This window comes from Mauremys reevesii, linkage group 25, assembly GCF_016161935.1.
Source record: "Mauremys reevesii isolate NIE-2019 linkage group 25, ASM1616193v1, whole genome shotgun sequence".
Lineage (NCBI taxonomy): Eukaryota > Metazoa > Chordata > Testudines > Geoemydidae > Mauremys > Mauremys reevesii.
Window position 1 is genome coordinate 21448132 of NC_052647.1, and position 17442 is coordinate 21465573.

The 17442-nt window shown below is 63.5% G+C and overlaps 1 protein-coding gene across 4 annotated transcripts in view; it reads right to left on the minus strand.

The window, feature by feature from the left end:
* Positions 1 to 17442, minus strand: part of ZNF385A (zinc finger protein 385A) — a 54108-nt gene that overhangs the window by 19470 nt on the left and 17196 nt on the right. Inside the window, exon 1 of one of the 4 annotated variants that reach the window (XM_039513758.1) lies at positions 14015 to 14033. The exons of 2 other annotated variants lie outside the window; for them this stretch is intronic. Coding sequence is in view for 1 of the 2 variants with exons in the window: in XM_039513756.1 (XP_039369690.1) it covers positions 340 to 369 (30 nt within the window). In the remaining variant the exon portion in view is untranslated. Of the gene's footprint in view, positions 1 to 339; positions 502 to 14014; positions 14034 to 17442 lie in introns of those variants that run through there. One more of the 4 variants, XM_039513756.1, reaches the window with a different exon arrangement.

Below are 17442 nucleotides of genomic sequence, written 5' to 3' on the forward strand. Positions count from 1 at the left end.
TACACCTCACAGCCCCTAAAGTGTGGCTGAGAACCCAGTCCCCCAGTCCCTGCTCTGCCCACTACACCCCACAGCCCCCAAAGCCGGGCTGAGAGCCCAGCCCCCCAAGCCCCAACTCCACCCACTACACCCCCCCGGCTCCACCCACTACACCTCACAGCCCCTAAAGTGTGGCTGAGAACCCAGCCCCTCAGCCCTTGCTCTGCCCACTACACCTCACAGCCCCACAAAACCAGCATTTCCATCTCTCCAGCCGTATCTGAGCCATGGCAGCTCCCCAGGGCTCCGTGCTGGCCGTGCTGGCCGCTGCCCCGTGCCTTCCTGGCAATGCTGGCGCACCAGACAGTGAATCCGCCATGGCCAGCGCATGGCACAACGCCAGGGTGTTGGCTGCCATGTGGACGCTCTCCCCAAATGAACGGATGATGGGGAGGTGGATTAGCTGGCGCGGTGGGTCCCAAGCGTGAAGCGAGCTGGGATCTGGGGCCACAGGGACACGCAGAGTCTCAGTAATGGGCTAGCCCAGCCCCCTGGATCCAAACAGCCCCCCTGTGATCCAGCTCCAACCAGCACCTTAGGCCCCTCCCTCGCTCCTGGGGGAGCGGGCAGCTCCCCCTCCCCCCAACCACAGCCCCCCCCCGCCGCTCCCCCGATACACATGCGAGCAGCTTCCCCTCCCCCCAGCCACTGCCCCAGATCCAGACTAGCAGCTTCCTCCCCAGCCATGGTCCCCCTGCCCTCCCCCAATACACACACTGGTAGCTCCCCCTCCCCCCAGCCATGGCTCTCCTGCCTCCGATACAAACACTGGGGGCTCCCCCTTCCCCCCAGATAGACACACTGGCACCCTGCCCTCCCCAGCACCTCCAGCCTGGCACCCTGCCCTCCCCAAAGCCCCCAGCCTGGCACCCTGCCCTCCCCAGCGGCCCAGCTCTGCCCCTGCTGATCCCCGGTACCACCAGCCCTGCCACCTGCGCTTCCCCCAGCCCCACCATTTTCCATTTGCTGCAGTAACTGGCTCAGATTAGAATTCCAGCTGCAAACACATCCTGTGCTTGCAGGGAGCGGGGGCGGGCGCCAGCCACGGGTGCTGGGAACAGGGATGGGCCAGAACCGGGGGGTCAGCTGCAGAGGTCCAGGCCCCTGCAGGGATCGCGCTATCTCACCCCGGCCCCAGGGGAAGCCTGCAGCTCCTGATGCTGAAGTCCAGGAAGGGAGCTCGGCCTCCAGTCTGCTCAGTCCCCTCTGGGAAGCAGGGTCGCAGGGCAGGGAACATGCAGCCATCCTGGCCCTGGAGGAGCTGGATCCAGCTCCAGGCTGTGTTTGATGCGAGGCCGGACTTGCAGGGTGTCCCCACAGCTCCTGCGGGCCACTCCCCTCGCTCCAGCATCCCAGGCAGGCACTGCCTGGTGTACCACCCCCCACCCCGGGGCCCATCACTGCCCTAGTCCCCCATCACTTCCTTAATCCCTCATCACCCGCTTTAGTGCCCCCAGCCCCACCCCGGGGCCCCTCACCCGCCCTCATCCTCCCACACCCGCCCCAGGGCTTCTCACCTGCCCTCGTCCCCCATCACCCACCCCAGGGCCCATCACCGGCCCTCGTTCCCCATCACTTGCCCCCCAGCCCCCCCCCCCGGGCCCATCACCTGTGCCCGGCCCCACTCACCCGCCCTAGTCCCCCATCACCCACCCCAGGGCCCATCACCTGCCCTCATCCCCCATCCCCCACCGCAGGGCCCCTCACCTGCCCCGGGGCCAATCACCTGCCCTAGTCCCTCACCACCTGCCCTCATTCCCCATCACTTGCCCTGGGGCCCATCACTTCCCTAGTCCCCCACTGCCACCCCAGGATGTGCTGCCACCCAGGGGTCTGGGCCCTGCTTGCAGGTCACTCTCCTGCCACCACACTCTGTTGGGTGCCACGATATCGGCTGCCCCAGATCGGGGATGGGTCGCACAGTCGGTCAGAGATACAACCTGGAATAGAACCCAGGCGTCCTGACCCCACTCATCCTCTGCTCTGACCACTAGACCCCACTCCCCTCCCAACAATCCTGACTCCCAGCCCCCTGCTTTGACTATTAGGCCTCACTCCCTCCTAGGACAATGCCCCAGTCTTGGGAGCACCCTGAGACCCATTGCTTCAGCCCCACACATCGCCGTGCTCCAAACACCCCACTTTCCCATTGGCTGTGTTTTGTTTATTCCAGCTTTTACCCCGAATGATCAGCGGCCGCAGCGCTCTGATTGGGTGGTGACAAAGCCGTGCAGGGCTGGCTGGCTGGCCAAGCACTGTGATTGGCCAGCACAGAGCTCGACCCATCAGGGGGCCAGACAGCACGGCCCTTGGGGCGCTGGCGCAGGGCCCAGCCTGGCCAGGCGTTTGGCCCCGATTGTACGACAATAATTGTCAACCGCCTGGAACTGCGACGGCACCAGGGCCACAGAGTCCGGCACTACGACCCCCTCAGAGCCCAGCCCTACCACCCACCCCCCCAGAGCCCGGCCCTACGACCCTCCCAGAGCCCAGCACTACGACCCCCCCAGAGCCCGGCCCTACCACCCACCCCCCCAGAGCCCGGCCCTACGACCCTCCCAGAGCCCGGCACTACGACCCCCTCAGAGCCCGGATCTAACCCCCCGCCCCGAGCCCGGCACTACGACCCTCCCAGAACCTGGCCCTACCACCCCCAGAGCCTGGATCTAACCCCGCCCCGAGCCAGGTGCTACCACCCTCCAGAGCCCGGCACTACGACCCCCAGAGCCCAGCCCAACCATCCCCAGAGCTCGGAGCTAACCCCGCCCGAGCCCAGAGCTACCACCCCCCACACACGAGCCAGGTGCTACCACCCTCCAGAGCCCAGCCCTACCACCCCAGAGCCCGGAGCTACCACCCCTACAGAACCCGACGCTACCACCCTCCAGAGCCCAGCCCTACCCCACCCCAGAGCCTGGAGCTACCCCCAGCCCGGCACTACGACCCTCCCAGAGCCCAGCCCTACCACCCCGCAGAGCTCAGCCCTACCACCCCAGAGCCTGGATCTAACACCCCCGAGCCAGGTGCTACCACCCTCCAGAGCCCGGCACTACGACCCCAGAGCCCAGCCCAACCATCCCCAGAGCTTGGAGCTAACCCCCGCCCCGAGCCCAGAGCTACCACCCCCCCACCCCCGAGCCAGGTGCTACCACCCCTCCAGAGCCCGGCACTACGACCCTCCCAGAGCCCAGCCCTACCACCCCACCAGAGCCCGGAGCTACCACCCCTACAGAGCCCGACGCTACCACCCTCTCCAGAGCCCAGCCCTACCCCACCCCAGAGCCTGGAGCTACCCCCCCCCAGCCTGGCACTACGACCCTTACCCAGAGCCCAGCCCTACCACCCCCGCAGAGCTCAGCCCTACCCCCCCCGCCCCGAGCCTGGATCTAAACCCCCAGCCAGGTGCTACCACCCCTACAGAGCCCGGCACTACGACCCTCCCAGAGCCCGACTCTACCACCCCCTCCAGAGCCCAGCCCTACCACCTCCGCAGAGCCCAGCCCTACCCCCACCCCACCAGAGCCCGGGGCTACCACCCCCACCCCGAGCTACCACCGCCACGTACACGAGCCAGGTGCTACCACCCCTCCAGAGCCCGGCACTACGACCCTCCCAGAGCCCAGCACTACGACCCCCAGAGCCCGGAGCTAACCCCCGCCCGAGCCAGGTACTACCACCCCTCCAGAGCCCAGCACTACGACCCTCCCAGAGCCCGACGCTACCACCCATCCAGAGCTGGGTGCTACCACCGCCCCACCCCCAGAGCCCGGAGCTACCCCTCCCACACACACGAGCCCAGCACTACCACCCCTCCAGAGCTGGGTGCTACCACCCCCCAGCAGAGCCCAGCACTTTGACCCCCCTGGCAAAGCTGGGTGCTACCACCCCTACAGAGCCCGGCACTATGACCTGCCCAGAGCTGGGTGCTACCACCCTTACATAGCCTGGCCCTACCACCCCGCCAAAGGCTGGCACTGCCAACCCCCCCAGAGCCTGGCCCTACCACCCCCCAGAGCCCAGCACTGCCACCCTGTCATGGAGTGGGGGAGTCAGGGCCCTGCACCCCTCTTCCTGGGATCACCGCGACTCGCAGCCGGCCAGTAAAAAGGAAGGACAATAGGAACGCAGCCTAAAACAGAGCTGGTAAGTACCAGGACCCCTTAGTCAAGTCCTTCTGGGGGGCAGGGAGCTTAGACCCCAGCCTTGGGGTTCCCTGCGTTCCACCACCCAGCACCTGAAACTAAAAACTCCTCCAGCCGCTCTCTCCCCCCAGCCCCTCCTCTCCTTTGTCCAGTCTCCCAACCCCCTGCCTGGCTCAGGTTACAGCTCAGGGATCTTCCTTCAAGAGAAGTCCCCCATCCCCAAAGTAACTCCCCTGCAACATTCCCAGGTCATCTCCCCCCGCCCCCTTGGAGACTGAACTGAGTGGGGTCACTGACCAATGACCTGGGGAAGTTCAGGGCCCCCTCTCCGGGCCGACGCATCCGCTATCATGTTGGCACTTCCCTTCACATGGACCACGTCCATGTCATAATCCTGCAGGATCAGGCTCCACCTCAGGAGCTTGGCGTTGGCTCCTTTCATCTGGTGCAGCCAGGTCAGGGGAGAGTGGTCGGTGTACATGGTGAAGTGTCACCCAAATAGATAGGGTTGTAGTTTTTTGAGGGCCCACACCATGGCCAGGCATTCCTTCTCGATGGCCGCGTAGTTCTGCTCCCAGGGTAACAACTTCTTGCTCAGGTACACGATGGGGTGTCTCTCCCCCTTTTCATCATCCTGCATTAACACTGCCCCCAGTCCCGTGTCTGAGGCGTCGGTGAACACCATAAAGGGCTTGTAGAAGGCTGGGTTTGCCAGAACTGGGCCACTAACCAGAGCCTCCTTCAGCGCCCGGAGAGCCTCCTGGCACTGCTCGGTCCAGATCACCTTGTCTGGCTTCCCCTTCTTGCACAGCTCAGTGATGGGGACGGCTATGGCGCTAAAGTGGGACACGAACCTTTGATAATACCCCGCCATCCCAATAAAGGCTTGGACCTGTTTTTTGGTTTGGGGAGCGGGCCAGTCTCTGATCACCTCCACCTTGGCTGGTTCCGGCTTTAGGCAGCCGCTCCCCACCCGATGGCCCAGGTAAGATACTTCAGCCATCCCCACCTTGCATTTCTCAGCCTTTATGGTCAGCCCAGTCTCCTGGAGTCGGTCCAGCACTTGTTTAACCTGGGAAACGTGGTCCTCCCAGGTCTGGCTAAAGATACAGATGTCATCAATATACGCCACAGCAAAACTCTCCATCCCCCTCAGTAGCTGATCCACCAGGCGCTGGAAGGTGGCCGGCGCTCCCTTGAGGCCGAAAGGCAGGGTCAGGAACCCATAGAGCCCCAGCGGGGTGATAAAAGCCGATTTCAGCCTGGCATCTGCGTCCAGCGGCACTTGCCGGTAGCCCTTTGTAAGATCCATGATGGTGAGGTACCGAGCACCTCCCAGCTTGTCTAGGAGCTCGTCAGGCCTGGGCATGGGGTAGGCATCAGATACGGTGATGGCATTAAGCTTCCAATAGGCCACCCAGAACCGGATCGACCCATCCTTTTTGGGGACCAGCACCACCGGCGAGGCCCAAGGGCTGGAAGATGGCTGGATTACCCCAAAGCCAGCATGTCATTGAGCTCTCTTTTCAGATCGTGAGCCGTTTTCCCTGTGACTTGGAAGGGAGAGCATCTTATAGGGGGGTGCAATCCTGTCTGCACCCGGTGGACAGTCAGATTAGTGCGTCCAGGCTGGTTGGAAAACAGCTGTCGGTAGAGATGCAGCACCCCTCTGATCTCAGTGTGCTGGGCCAGGGTCAGCTGATTAGAGAGGGGAATTGTTTCCTGGGGGGGGAGCCAGCTCTTGTCCCAGGGAATAGATCTACTAAAGGGTCATCTCCCTGCTCGTCCCAATGTCCACACACGGCCAACACCACATTCCCCCTGTCATAATATGGCTTCATTGTACTGACATGGTACACCCGGCAGTGGTGCGCCCGGTTAGACAGCTCCACCATGTAGTTTACCTCATTTAGTTGCTTGACCATGTTAAAAGGGCCTTCCCAAGCGGCCTGTAGTTTGTTTTTCCTCACGGGGATGAGAACCATCACCTGATCCCCGGTGGCGTAGGCGCGGGCCCGCGCCGTGCAGTCATACCAGACCTTCTGCTTCCTCTGGGTTCTGGACAGATTCTCCCTGGCCAGGCCCATGAGTTCAGCAAGTTTCTCTCGGAAGATCAGGACATACTTCACCACCGATTCTCCATCGGGAGTAGCCTTCCCCTCCCATTCGTCTCTCATCAGGTCTAGGGGCCCCCTTACGCTCCTGCCATATAACAGTTTGAAAGGCAAAAATCTGGTAGACTCCTGGGGCACTTCCCTGTACGTGAACAGCAGGTGAGGTAAGTACTTGTCCCAATCCTGTGGGTGCTGGTTTATAAAGGTTTTCGGCATCATCTTTAGCGTCCCATTGAACCTCTCCACCAGCCCATTGGACTGGGGGTGATATGCTGAGGCCCAGCTGTGCCGAACCCCATATTTCTCCCACAAGCACCGGAGCAGGGCCGACATGAAGTTGGACCCTTGGTCTTTCAGGACTTCCCTGGGGAACCCGACTCGGCTGAAAATGGTCAGCAGCACATCCGCCACGGTGTCTGCTTCAATGGAAGCTAAGGGCACTGCTTCGGGGTAGCGGGTGGCGAAATCTACCACCACCAGAATGTATTTCTTCCCCGATCGGGTTGTCTTGCTGAGTGGCCTCACTATGTCCATAGCCACCTTCTGAAAAGGCTCCTCTATGATGGGCAAAGGCCTCAAAGCCGCCTTCCCCTTGTCCCGGGCCTTCCCCACCCTCTGAGAGGGGTCACAGGATCGGCAGTACTGTTGGACCGTAGTAAAGACCCCAGGCCAGTAAAAGTTCTGTAGCAGCCTCTGCCTGGTGCACCGGATTCCCTGGTGCCCTGCGAGAGGGATGTCATGGGCCAGGTACAGTAGCTTGCGGTGAAACATCTGGGGGACCACCAGCTGCCTCCTGCTCCCCCATGACTCCACTTCCCCTGGGGGAGCCCATTCTCGGTACAGAAATCCCTTCTCCCACGGGAATCTCTCCTGGCAGCCTCTCCCCATAGTCTGTATCACACTGAGGTCAGCCAGGTCCCTTAGCTTCTGCAAGGAGGGATCTTTCTGCAACTCGGCCTGGAACTCAGCAGCTGGGGAAGGGACGGGGGCCTGCTCCCTCTCGCTGGCCAGGTCTTCTCCCTGGGCACTGCCACCCCACCATGGTAGTGTCCAGCGCCTCCCCGAGGTCAGGGCATAGTGCCCCTCGCTGGCTCTGGCTACGGGTCACGACCAGGGGGGTCTGGGGGTTGCTTGGACAGTCCTCTAGGTACCCCCCCATCAACACCTCAGTGGGCAAATGGTGGTGCACCCCCACTTCCTTGGGGCCCTCCTTGGCCCCCCATTTCAGGTGTACCCTCACCACGGGCACCTTGAATGGGGTCCCGCTCCCCCCCGTCAGGGTCAGGTAGGTGTTGGGCACCACCTGATCTGGGGCCACCACCTCGGGCTGGGTCAGCGTCACCTCAGAGCCCGTCTCCCAGTATCCATTGACCTTCCTCCCATCCACCTCCAGGGGAACAAGGCACTCTCTCTGGAGGGACAGCCCACCCTGTAAACCGAGAACCCTGAGTCTGGAGCATCCATCCCTCCAGAGGAGCTGGCCTGGGGCACTCCTCCCTCCTGAGCCAGTGGTAAACTGTCAGCCCCCCTTGCCTGGGCCGTCTGCCCCTCATCCGGCAGGCTCTCTACCCAGTTAACCCTGCGTGGTTTGGGTCTGCTCAGTCTGTCCCTGAGCCTGGGGCACTGGGACCATATGTGGCCTCTCTGGCCACCCACTGATCCCCTCGAGTGGGTCAGATGGTCCTGACGCCAAGTGTTCCCCTTTGAAGGGGGTTCTCCATATTTCCCCGCTGGGAGGTCCCATGGTGACTCACTCTCTGCATCAGGGTGGGTCTGTTCTTTTAGGACTCCTCCCTGCTATCCCCTGGCCGACTATCCACAAACTCGTCGGCCAGCTGCCCTGCGTGCTGCGGGTTCTCTGGCTTTTTGTCCACCAACCACAGCCTCAGGTTGGATGGGCACTGTTCATACAGTTGCTCCAGTACGATTAGGTCAAGCAGGTCCTCTTTAGCTTGGGCCCCAGCTGTCCACTTGCGGGCATATCCCTGCATCCGGTTGACCAGTTGTAGGTACGTTACCTCAGAGGTTTTATGCTGACTCCAGAACCTCTTCCGGTACTTCTCCGGGGTCAGCCCAAACTCGCGGAGCAGGACCTTTTTGAACAGTTCGTAGTCCCCTGCCTCCGCCCCTTCATTCAGCTGTGCACCTCCACGGCTTTGGAGTCCAGTAAGGGGGTGAGAAACTGGAGCCTGTCCGCAGGGTCAACCCTGTGCAGCTCGCAGACGTTCTCAAAGGCCGTCAGGAAGCTATCCATGTCCTCCCCCTCCTTCCGCTGGGCCAGGAAGCACTTATCAAAGCTCCTTGCAGTCTTGGGCCTCCCCTCACTCACTGCAGCCAGGGGCCCACTGCTCCTCAGCCTGGCCAGCTCCAGCTTATGCTGTCTCTGTCTCTCTTCATGCTGATGCTGTTTCTCCTCCTCCTCCAGCTCATGCTGCCGCTGCTTTTCCCCTTCTTCCTGCTCCTGCTTCAGTTCCTGCTGCCTCAACTCGAGCTCTTTCAGCCTCATCTCCCTCTCACATTCCAGCCGCCTCAGCTCCAGGGATGGGGAGCTCCGCCGGGACAATCCCCTGCTGGCCACCGGGGTCAGGGTGCCCTCAGTATTCGCTGGGCTTCCCTCCACCCCTCCCCTAGGCATAGGTAGGAAGGGTCTCGGGATGTCCTCAGCAGCAGTCTGACCCCTCCCAGCCAGGTCAGGCCCCGGGGCCCACGCTGTGTCCGCTGGGCGGCTTCCCTCAGGGACAGGGATCGGTTCATCCAAGCGATCCTTCTCCTCCAGCTGGGTAATCAGCTGGTCTTTGGTGGACCTCCCAATGCGCAGCCCCCTCTGCCTGCACAGCTCCACCAGGTCACTCTTAAGGCGTTTAGCATACACCTTCCTGCTGGCCACTCGCCAGCCTGTGCTCTCCGCTTCCCACAGTTTCTAGGAAGAACCCCTAGTGTGCCAGCCCTTCTTGAGGTCACCACTTCTTTGCCAGGGTCGAGCTGCAGACTCCTCCACCCCTGGGACCGCTCGCTGCAGTCCCCAGGGGAACCCCGTTATTGCAAACATCCTTCTCTCTGGTCACACACTCCCAGGGGTTAATCACCCCCTGAAACCGTCTCTCTCTGACTCTTCAGCACACCTGCTCCCTGTCAATCCCCCTTCGTTTTACTGCTCCCCAGTCACTTACTGCAGGAAGCGCCACCCACGGGGTACAGTAGATCCCACCGCTGCCACCAGTTGTGACCAGTGTGGGGGAGTCCGGGCCCTGCACCCCTCTTCCTGGGATTCACCGCGACTCTCAGCCAGCCAGTAAAACGGAAGGTTTATTGGACAATAGGAACGCAGCCTAAAACAGAGCTTGTAGGTATAACCAGGACCTCTAAGTCAAGTCCTTCTGGGGGGCAGGGAGCTTAGACCCCAGCCTTGGGGTTCCCTGCGTTCCACCACCCAGCACCAAACTGAAACTAAAAACTCCTCCAGCCGCTCTCTCCCCCCTCCCCCCAGCTCCTCCTCTCCTTTGTCCAGTCTCAGGGCTAGAAGGTGTCACTTCTCCCAACCCCGCTCCTGGCTCAGGTTACAGCTCAGCTGCCTGCTTACCCCCCTCCTGTGCCTGATTCTCCCTGATCCACTCCCTGGGGAAGGAGGGGTCCCTCTACATACACCCCCCCATTGATTTTAATGGGCCTTCCACAGCACTAGCTATATCAACACCCCTTAACCCCATGCTGAAATGCATCTGTCTGGGGGGGGGGCAGCCAGTGTGAACAGCACACAGCATCTTAGGGCAGGACATGAAGGGTAATGATGTATCTAACTGAAAACACAGGGGGAGGTGGGAGGTACCCGCCCAGCTTGTTTGGGAACACAGGGGATATGCAATGGCCAGAGGTGGCTGGTGCCTCACTTGGACAACTCATTTGACAAATAGCAGCCCCAAGGCCCATACTGGGACACTGGTTCCGCCCAGACTGTGAGGGGAGAGCGCCCCCTGCTGACCCCACCCTGCTGCCTGCAGCACGGCGCCCCCTGCTGAGCCCCCACCCTGCTCCCCGCAGCACAGCGCCCCCTGCTGACCCCACCCTGCTCCCTGCAGCACAGCGCCCCCTGCTGAGCCCGCCCTGCTGCCTGCAGCACAGCGTCCCCTGCTGAGCCCGCCCTGCTCCCTGCAGCACAGCGCCCCCTGCTGAGCCCCCGCCCTGCTCCCTGCAGCACAGCGCCCCCTGCTGAGCCCCTGTCCGGACCCCTTCAGCACAGTGCCCCCTGCTGAGCCTCTGCCCAGCCCCCTGCAGCACAGCACCCCTCGCACCTCGTCAGGTTCAGCTCTGAGGGGAGAGCGCCCCCTGCTGAGCCCGCCCTGCTACCTGCAGCACAACGCCCCCTGCTGAGCCTGCCCTGCTCCCTTCAGCACAGCGCCCCCTGCTGACCCCGCCCTGCTCCCTGCAGCACAGCGCCCCCTGCTGAACCCCCACCCTGCTACCTACAGCACAGCGCCCCCTGCTGAGCCCCTCCTGCTCCCTGCAGCACAGCGCCCCTGCTGACCCCGCCTGCTTCCTGCAGCACAGCGCTCCCTGCAGCACAGCGCCCCTGCTGAGCCCCTCCCTGCTCCCTGCAGCACAGCGCCCCCTGCTGAGCCCCCGCCCTGCTCCCTGCAGCACAGCGCCCCCTGCTGAGCCCCCGCCCTGCTCCCTGCAGCACAGCGCCCCCTGCTGAGCCCCCACCCTGCTGCCTGCAGCACAGCGCCCCCTGCTGAGTCCCTGTCCGGACCCCTTCAGCACAGTGCCCCCTGCTGAGCCCCTGTCCGGACCCCTGCAGCACAGCGCCCCTCGCACCTCATCAGGTTCAGCTCTGAGGGGAGAGCGCCCCCTGCTGAGCCCCCAGCACTGGGTTTTCCTAGGTCTTCCATGCAGGCAAGGATGCCAGGTGCCCTGCTTAGCTCACGAGCTGCCCGTGGAGGCCGAGTGGCCCCAGGAGCTGGAGGGGCTGGGGCAGGCGATGGATTCGGCTCCCTGCAGTTGCGATCTCCCCTGTGCTGAGTGCTGGAAGGCCACCAGGGCAGCTGAGCCATCGTGCTCCCAGCCAAGCCCGGCAACTGTTCCAGCATTCGCTAGCGGGAGAGGAATTTCCCTTCTCGGCCCTGTCCTGCCCTTCCCAGCCGCCTGGGGGGAGAGGGGCTGCTCTGCTGCTCACGTGCAGTGAGGGCTGAACTCAGGGCCAGCCCCGGCTTTCGGGGCAGAGTGTCCTCGCTCCTCTCCTCCCCAGGCCCTGGGAGCTGGATTCGCTTCACAGGGCAGCTGTTCAAACAACTGCCAGCAGCACCCCAGCCCACTTTAGGACAGGAAGTGAAGAGGCTTTGGAGCCAGCCAAGAGGATGGGGGCTGGGCCCAGCTCTCGAGCTGGAGTCGAGCCTCCCCCCAGGGTTCGCACCTCCGCGTTAGGAAGGGGCGGCAGCAGCACCCGTGTCCTTGCACAACCAGAGCCAGGGATTTAAGCCTCAGCTGCAGCCCCAAGAGGTTGGCTGGGGCTGGCCTGGCTGTGCGGAGAGGGGAACTACCCGGCTGGGTCACCAGCACCCCTCTGAGCTCCCGCTCAGCCCCCAGATCTGGTCATGAACCCGGGGGGGGGAGGAGGGATCCAGCCTCAGGGCAAGGTGCAGACAAAGGGAGTTGGGGGGAGGCTGGCCCAGTGGTTAGAGGACTTGCCTGGGCCGTGGGACAGCGGGTTCGACTTCCTGATCTGCCACCAACTGCCCCTGTGGCCGTGGAGACTTGGGCGGCCCCTCTGGGACCCGGCTTCCCGCTGGGACATGGGGATGACAGCCCTGGGCAGCCTAGCTCAGCCCAGCCCTGCCCAGCCCAGCCTCTCAGGAGCGTTTGGCTGTGAGGCATCCAGACACCAGGGTGACAGGGGCCATAAGACAGAACCGACAGAGCCCGACCCTGTACTGTATGGAGGACAATGCCCCCACCCCACGCTGGGCACCCCGCCGCGCTCACACCCCACCCCACGCTGGGACCCTCGCTTTCACTCACACAGCCCAGATCCCCCCCGACACATCCCACCAGCTACAGCCACGTTCCTTGTAACCAGATAAGCAGCTGCGACCCAGAGACCTATTAACTGGGGCAGGGAGGCAGGCAAGGAGCCAGGACCCCGGCTTCTAGTCCATGCCCAGCAGGGGAGGGAGTGCGGCTTTGTTGTTAGAGCAGGGATGAGTCAGGACTCCTGGGTGCCCTTCTTGCCACTGCCCCGCTGTGTGACCCTGCTGCAGGGCCCCATGGGGCGGCTGACTCTGGAAAGGAGCAATGGGGCGGATTTGGCCAAGCTCGAACAGGACGTGTGCGGCAAACCAGGGAACTGACCCAGGTCTCCTAAACGGACAGAGGAGCTTGCTAGGCACAAGGCCACCCTTCCTCTGCGAGGGGAGCTGCAGGGCAGCCGCCACAAGCCCCCCCAGCAGAGCTTGGGTACAGGCCTGGCACTCTCTGGGCCAGGACCCAGGGGCCGTCTCGCTGCAGGCTCCTGCTGTCCTGAGCCCAGGGTGCTGCCTACGGGCACAACTCTGGGCGGTAATTTGCACATGCCCCCTTGGCTCCCTGGCCACTTGTTTCCTACCCTTTCATTCCCCCCGCACCCCCTCAGGTCCTGCTGATGGGCAGAGCCGGGAGCACCGAGGGTTAACCACGGCAGGCGGATTTCCACCCAGCTAATCCGGCACCGGGCTCCCACAGCAGATTAGGGGGCGCTGAGCCACGGGGCACAGGGCCAGAGCAAACATCTGCACGCTCCCTCCCAGGGGATTAGGGGCTTTATCTGGTCAGAGGCCCCACCCAGCCCATCCTCCCCAGCACAGCCAGCTCCCCATGGATCGCCCCTCCCAGCACCCCCACCACAGAGCGCTAGTTGGGGTGATGGGCAGGGAACAGAGATTTCTGCTTCCACCTCATCTAGCCTGTGGGTCGAGCCGACTCAAGCGCCCCCTGCGCCCCCCCCCCACCAAGCTGCCCCCCCCAGCTGGCCACAGCCCAGGCTGACGACAAAGAGAGCCATGGTTGGGGGGGAGGGGGAATGTTCAGCAACGAGCCCTGTATGTTCCCTGCAATGGATCCCTGGCTCCGCTCCCCCACACCCTACCGAGCCCCAGCGCTGCTCCCCCCAATCCCGCAGAGCCCCAGCCCCACAGAGCCCCAGCTCTGCTCCCCCCAATCCCGCAGAGCCCCAGCGACGCTCCCCCCAATCCCGCAGAGCCCCAGCCCCACCTCCGCTCCCCCCAATCCCGCAGAGCCCCAGCGACGCTCCCCCCAATCCCGCAGAGCCCCAGCCCCACCTCCGCTCCCCCCAATCCCGCAGAGCCCCAGCTCCGCCTCCCAATCCCGCAGAGCCCCAGCCCCACAGAGCCCCAGCTCCGCTCCCCAGACCTGCTCCCCTGCCCCGCCAAGCCCCAGCTCCTCCCCACCCCACCGAGCCCCAGCTCCAGTCCCCTGCCCCACAGAGCCCCGGCTCTACTCCCCTCTGTCTCATGCAGCCCTGGCTCTGCTCCCCTGCCCCACAGAGCCCCAGCTCTGCTCCCCCCTGTCCTGCTGAGCTCCAGATCTGTTCCCCCCACCTACCCTGCCCTGTGGAGCCCCAGATTTGCTCCCCCCTCCAGCCCCAGCTCTGCTCTCCCCGTGCCCTGCCCTGTGGAGCCCCGGCTCTGCTCCCCCCCACCCCAGGAGCACTGAGGCCTGTGCCAGAGTCACCTGCACCGGATGTGGGAGATGCACTGTCAGCCTGGTGCAGCCTGGAAAGGTGACTTTGGGAGCCTGCAGAGCCAGCCCCTGCAGTGGGGCCGCTCGGGGGTGAGAGGATCCGGCCCTGAGGGAGGGACGCCCGCTGGCTGCCGAGGGAGGGGGATACACGTGTGGCAGCAAAGCCTGGAGGCCCCGGACCTGCAATGCAGGGAAAGGAACAAGCTCCGGGGCTGCCAAGGCCCTTTCACACCGACTGCAGCCTCTGGGAGGGGATCCCTGCTAGGCTGCACCCCGAGGGCCAAGCTCCCCACACGGCTTCCGGCCCCTCGTCTGCACCAAGCCCAGCACCACTGGGGGCCCTGGCCCTTCTGCTCCCACACCAACATCCTCTTCAGCCAGGGTGAGGAGCAGTCCCGGCCCCCATGCCCATGTCCTCCACCTCTCAGTCCCAAGCACAGTCCAAGGTCACCCCAAGCCAGTGGCAGAGACAGGAAGGGAACCCAGGAGTCCTGACATGGCCCCTGCCCTAACCGCCAGCCAGGGGGTGCCGAGCTCCCATCCACCCTGGGAAGACTCAGCTGCTCTTCCTGGTCTGTCCCCGCAGCATGAAACTAACCCCTGCCCCGCTGTCAGCTCTGCCCTAAGCCACTGGGTCACAGCCCCCACCCCTGGGCAGACGAGGGGTTTACCGAGAGTCTCAGCCCCCCTTGATTTAACTGTCCCGCATGCTCCAGGCCCCACCCAGGCATTACCAGCCCTAGCTGGGACTAGAACCCAGGCCTCCAGCTCCACAGCACAGTAGCAGGCCCAGCCCCTAGGGGGCGGCACGTCTCCTACCCACACAAGCTGGGATATCACAGGGACTGTACCACCAGGAACAGGCTGAGCAGGTTCCTGCACAGACCCACCTGGGCTGGGCTGTTCCTACCATTGCCAGGATGTGTCAATGGCCCAGCCCGTGGCAGCCCCCTGGATGCTAGTATCACAGGGGCAGCCAGCTCCCACAGCCCTGCCTGTCTTCCCACCCGCCATTAGGAGAGGACCCTGGTCCTTCCGTGACGGTGAAATCCAGCCTAGGGCTCCTCTCTTTAGCCATGGCGGCCCAGTCCTGGACTCGCTCCCATGGGAGAGCCTCCTGCCACGTCTCGATTAGCAGCCAAACACTTTCAAACCTCACCGGATGGGCTGCTGTCCCCCCATCCAGCCCAGCAGTGTGGCCCAAGTCCCGCAAACAGCCTAGGGCTGAGCTCAAACCCCCTCCCCGCCCGGCTCAGAGCCCCAAGGGGGGAATTTTCTATAATGTTTTTAGGAGGCCCCATGCGTGCCTCAGTTTCCCCTGTATTTCACATGGCTACCCAGTAGGGGAAGGGACTGTTTGCTCTTAGGGCAGGCAGGGAGACCTAGGTACCAATGTCGCCGGCTGCCTGAGCCAGGATGGGCCATTAACAAGGACTGGCTGAGGCGACCCCTTATCAATGGAGAATCCGTGAAGACAATGGCGAAGCCAAACCCCAGGGCGCTGACACCCAGCGCCCCATGGAGATGGATTCCACCCCCCACCCCCACCCCTGGGGAAGCTGGGCACAGACCCAGCAGAGAACAAAGGACAGGGAAGGTGTGTGGATACGAGCTGGCTGCTGGGAGTCGAGGCTCTCACCAAGGAGGGCAGACAGGCAGACAGACAGCGCCTGACCTACAGCTTGGCGGGGCCCCGGGCTGAGGACTCCCGTGCTGGGCTGGGGGAGGGGCGTCCGGCCCTGAGGAGGGGACCCGGCTGCACCAGGTGGGCTGGAGCCCCGAGGGTCAGTCTCAGGAGGCCAGGAGGCCCCATGGGTGCCCTGGAGGAAGTGAGACCCCCTGGGAGTCCAGCACATTAAAGGGATCCCTCCAAGGGCCTGTCCCAAAGCTGGGGTGTGGCACCGATCCTGGGATCCGGGACAGGCCCTCACAGCACTTTGCGAACGGGGAAGCAGAGCCCTGCACTCTGACACCAGGAGGCTCCGTTACCCCCTTGGGACAGATGAGTCATAGTCACAGCATGAGCCAGGAACAGACCCCATGAGTCCTGACTCCCAGCCCCCTGCTCTAACCACTAGACCTCACCCTCCTCCCAGAACGGGGGATAGACCCCAGGGGTCCTGACTCCCAGCCCTGTGCTCTAGCCATCAGATAAGGCTTCCTGGGCAGTGGGAGGAGACAGGCTGGCATGGGAGGGAGGGCTGGTTTCACTTGCTTTAAGGGAGCGAGGCTAGTTCCCCCCAACATGGCTGGGCCTGTCTTTCTCGGTCAGTGCCTGGTGCGGGCACCCCTGAGTGGATTAGCAAAATACAGTTCCACAGGGTGGCACAGGCTGGTAGAGTCAGGGCACACCTAGGAGGCCCACTTTGAATCCTGCCCCTGCCTGCTCTGCCAGAGGCTCCCCCTCTCCTCGCTGCTGTCTGCAGAGCTCCACCCCAGAGGTGGCTGCATTTCACTGGGGCACAAACAGCCACGAGCTCTGGTGAGATTTCACAGGCACATTAAAACAGCCCATCTCATTATTAACAGCCCTCGGGATTCCACAGCTCGGCAAGGGGGCCTGGAAGCGCGTGACGATTCCCCTCCCACGCTCCCGCCCAGCAGAAACCCAGCCCTGGGAATGGGGGCAGCAGAATGGAGACCAGCGGCTGGCTCCGTGAGCAGGGCCACAGGCATCACGCAGCCTATGGAGCACGGTGCTGGCCACCGGGGAGGGGATGTGCCTACATCTTGTTACCGACAGCCAGCAAGCAAACCCCCAGGGCTAGTCGATAATGGCTTGGAATAAACCCAGAGCCAGGAATAGCTCCCCTGGCGCTGACCCGTCTCCCAGGCCGGAGCAGGGCAGCTCCTTGAATGTTCCTGGCCATGATTAGATGCGCTAATGGCCCTGCCCAAGTCATCTCCTGCCCTGCCCCTGTTCCAAAGAACCCGGCCCAAGGACTCGCCCCTGCTGCACTCTGCCTTGTCTGTCTGCTCCTGTCCCCAGCCCCTCTCGGCGCAAGAGCATCCTCCATTGCAGCTCCGGAGCCGCCTCTCTGCATCGCTCTGCCTCCTCAGCTCTTCCCCCGGCCGACCGTCTGGCCTGGGATTCCCTGGACAGGAGCCTGCGTAACAGGCAGTGTGAGACCATGGCGCGGGAGCAGCGAGCCCGGACTCCTGGGTTCTATTCCTGGCCAATCCCTTCCCCTCTCTCGGCTTCAGTTCACCCCACCTCTAAAAGCAGGCACAGCAACGCGGAGCCAGCAGGCCGGAGCGATTGGCGCTCAATTACCCGTCACGCAGCGTCTGGGTTCTCAGGAGCCAGAGTCGGGGGAATTGCTGCCAGCAAGCAGGGACTGGGCCGGTTTATAATGGCTCCTTCGTGGGGGGGGGGGGATCTGCTGCAGTTCCCCGCACAGCCCCTGGCCGAGGGGCAG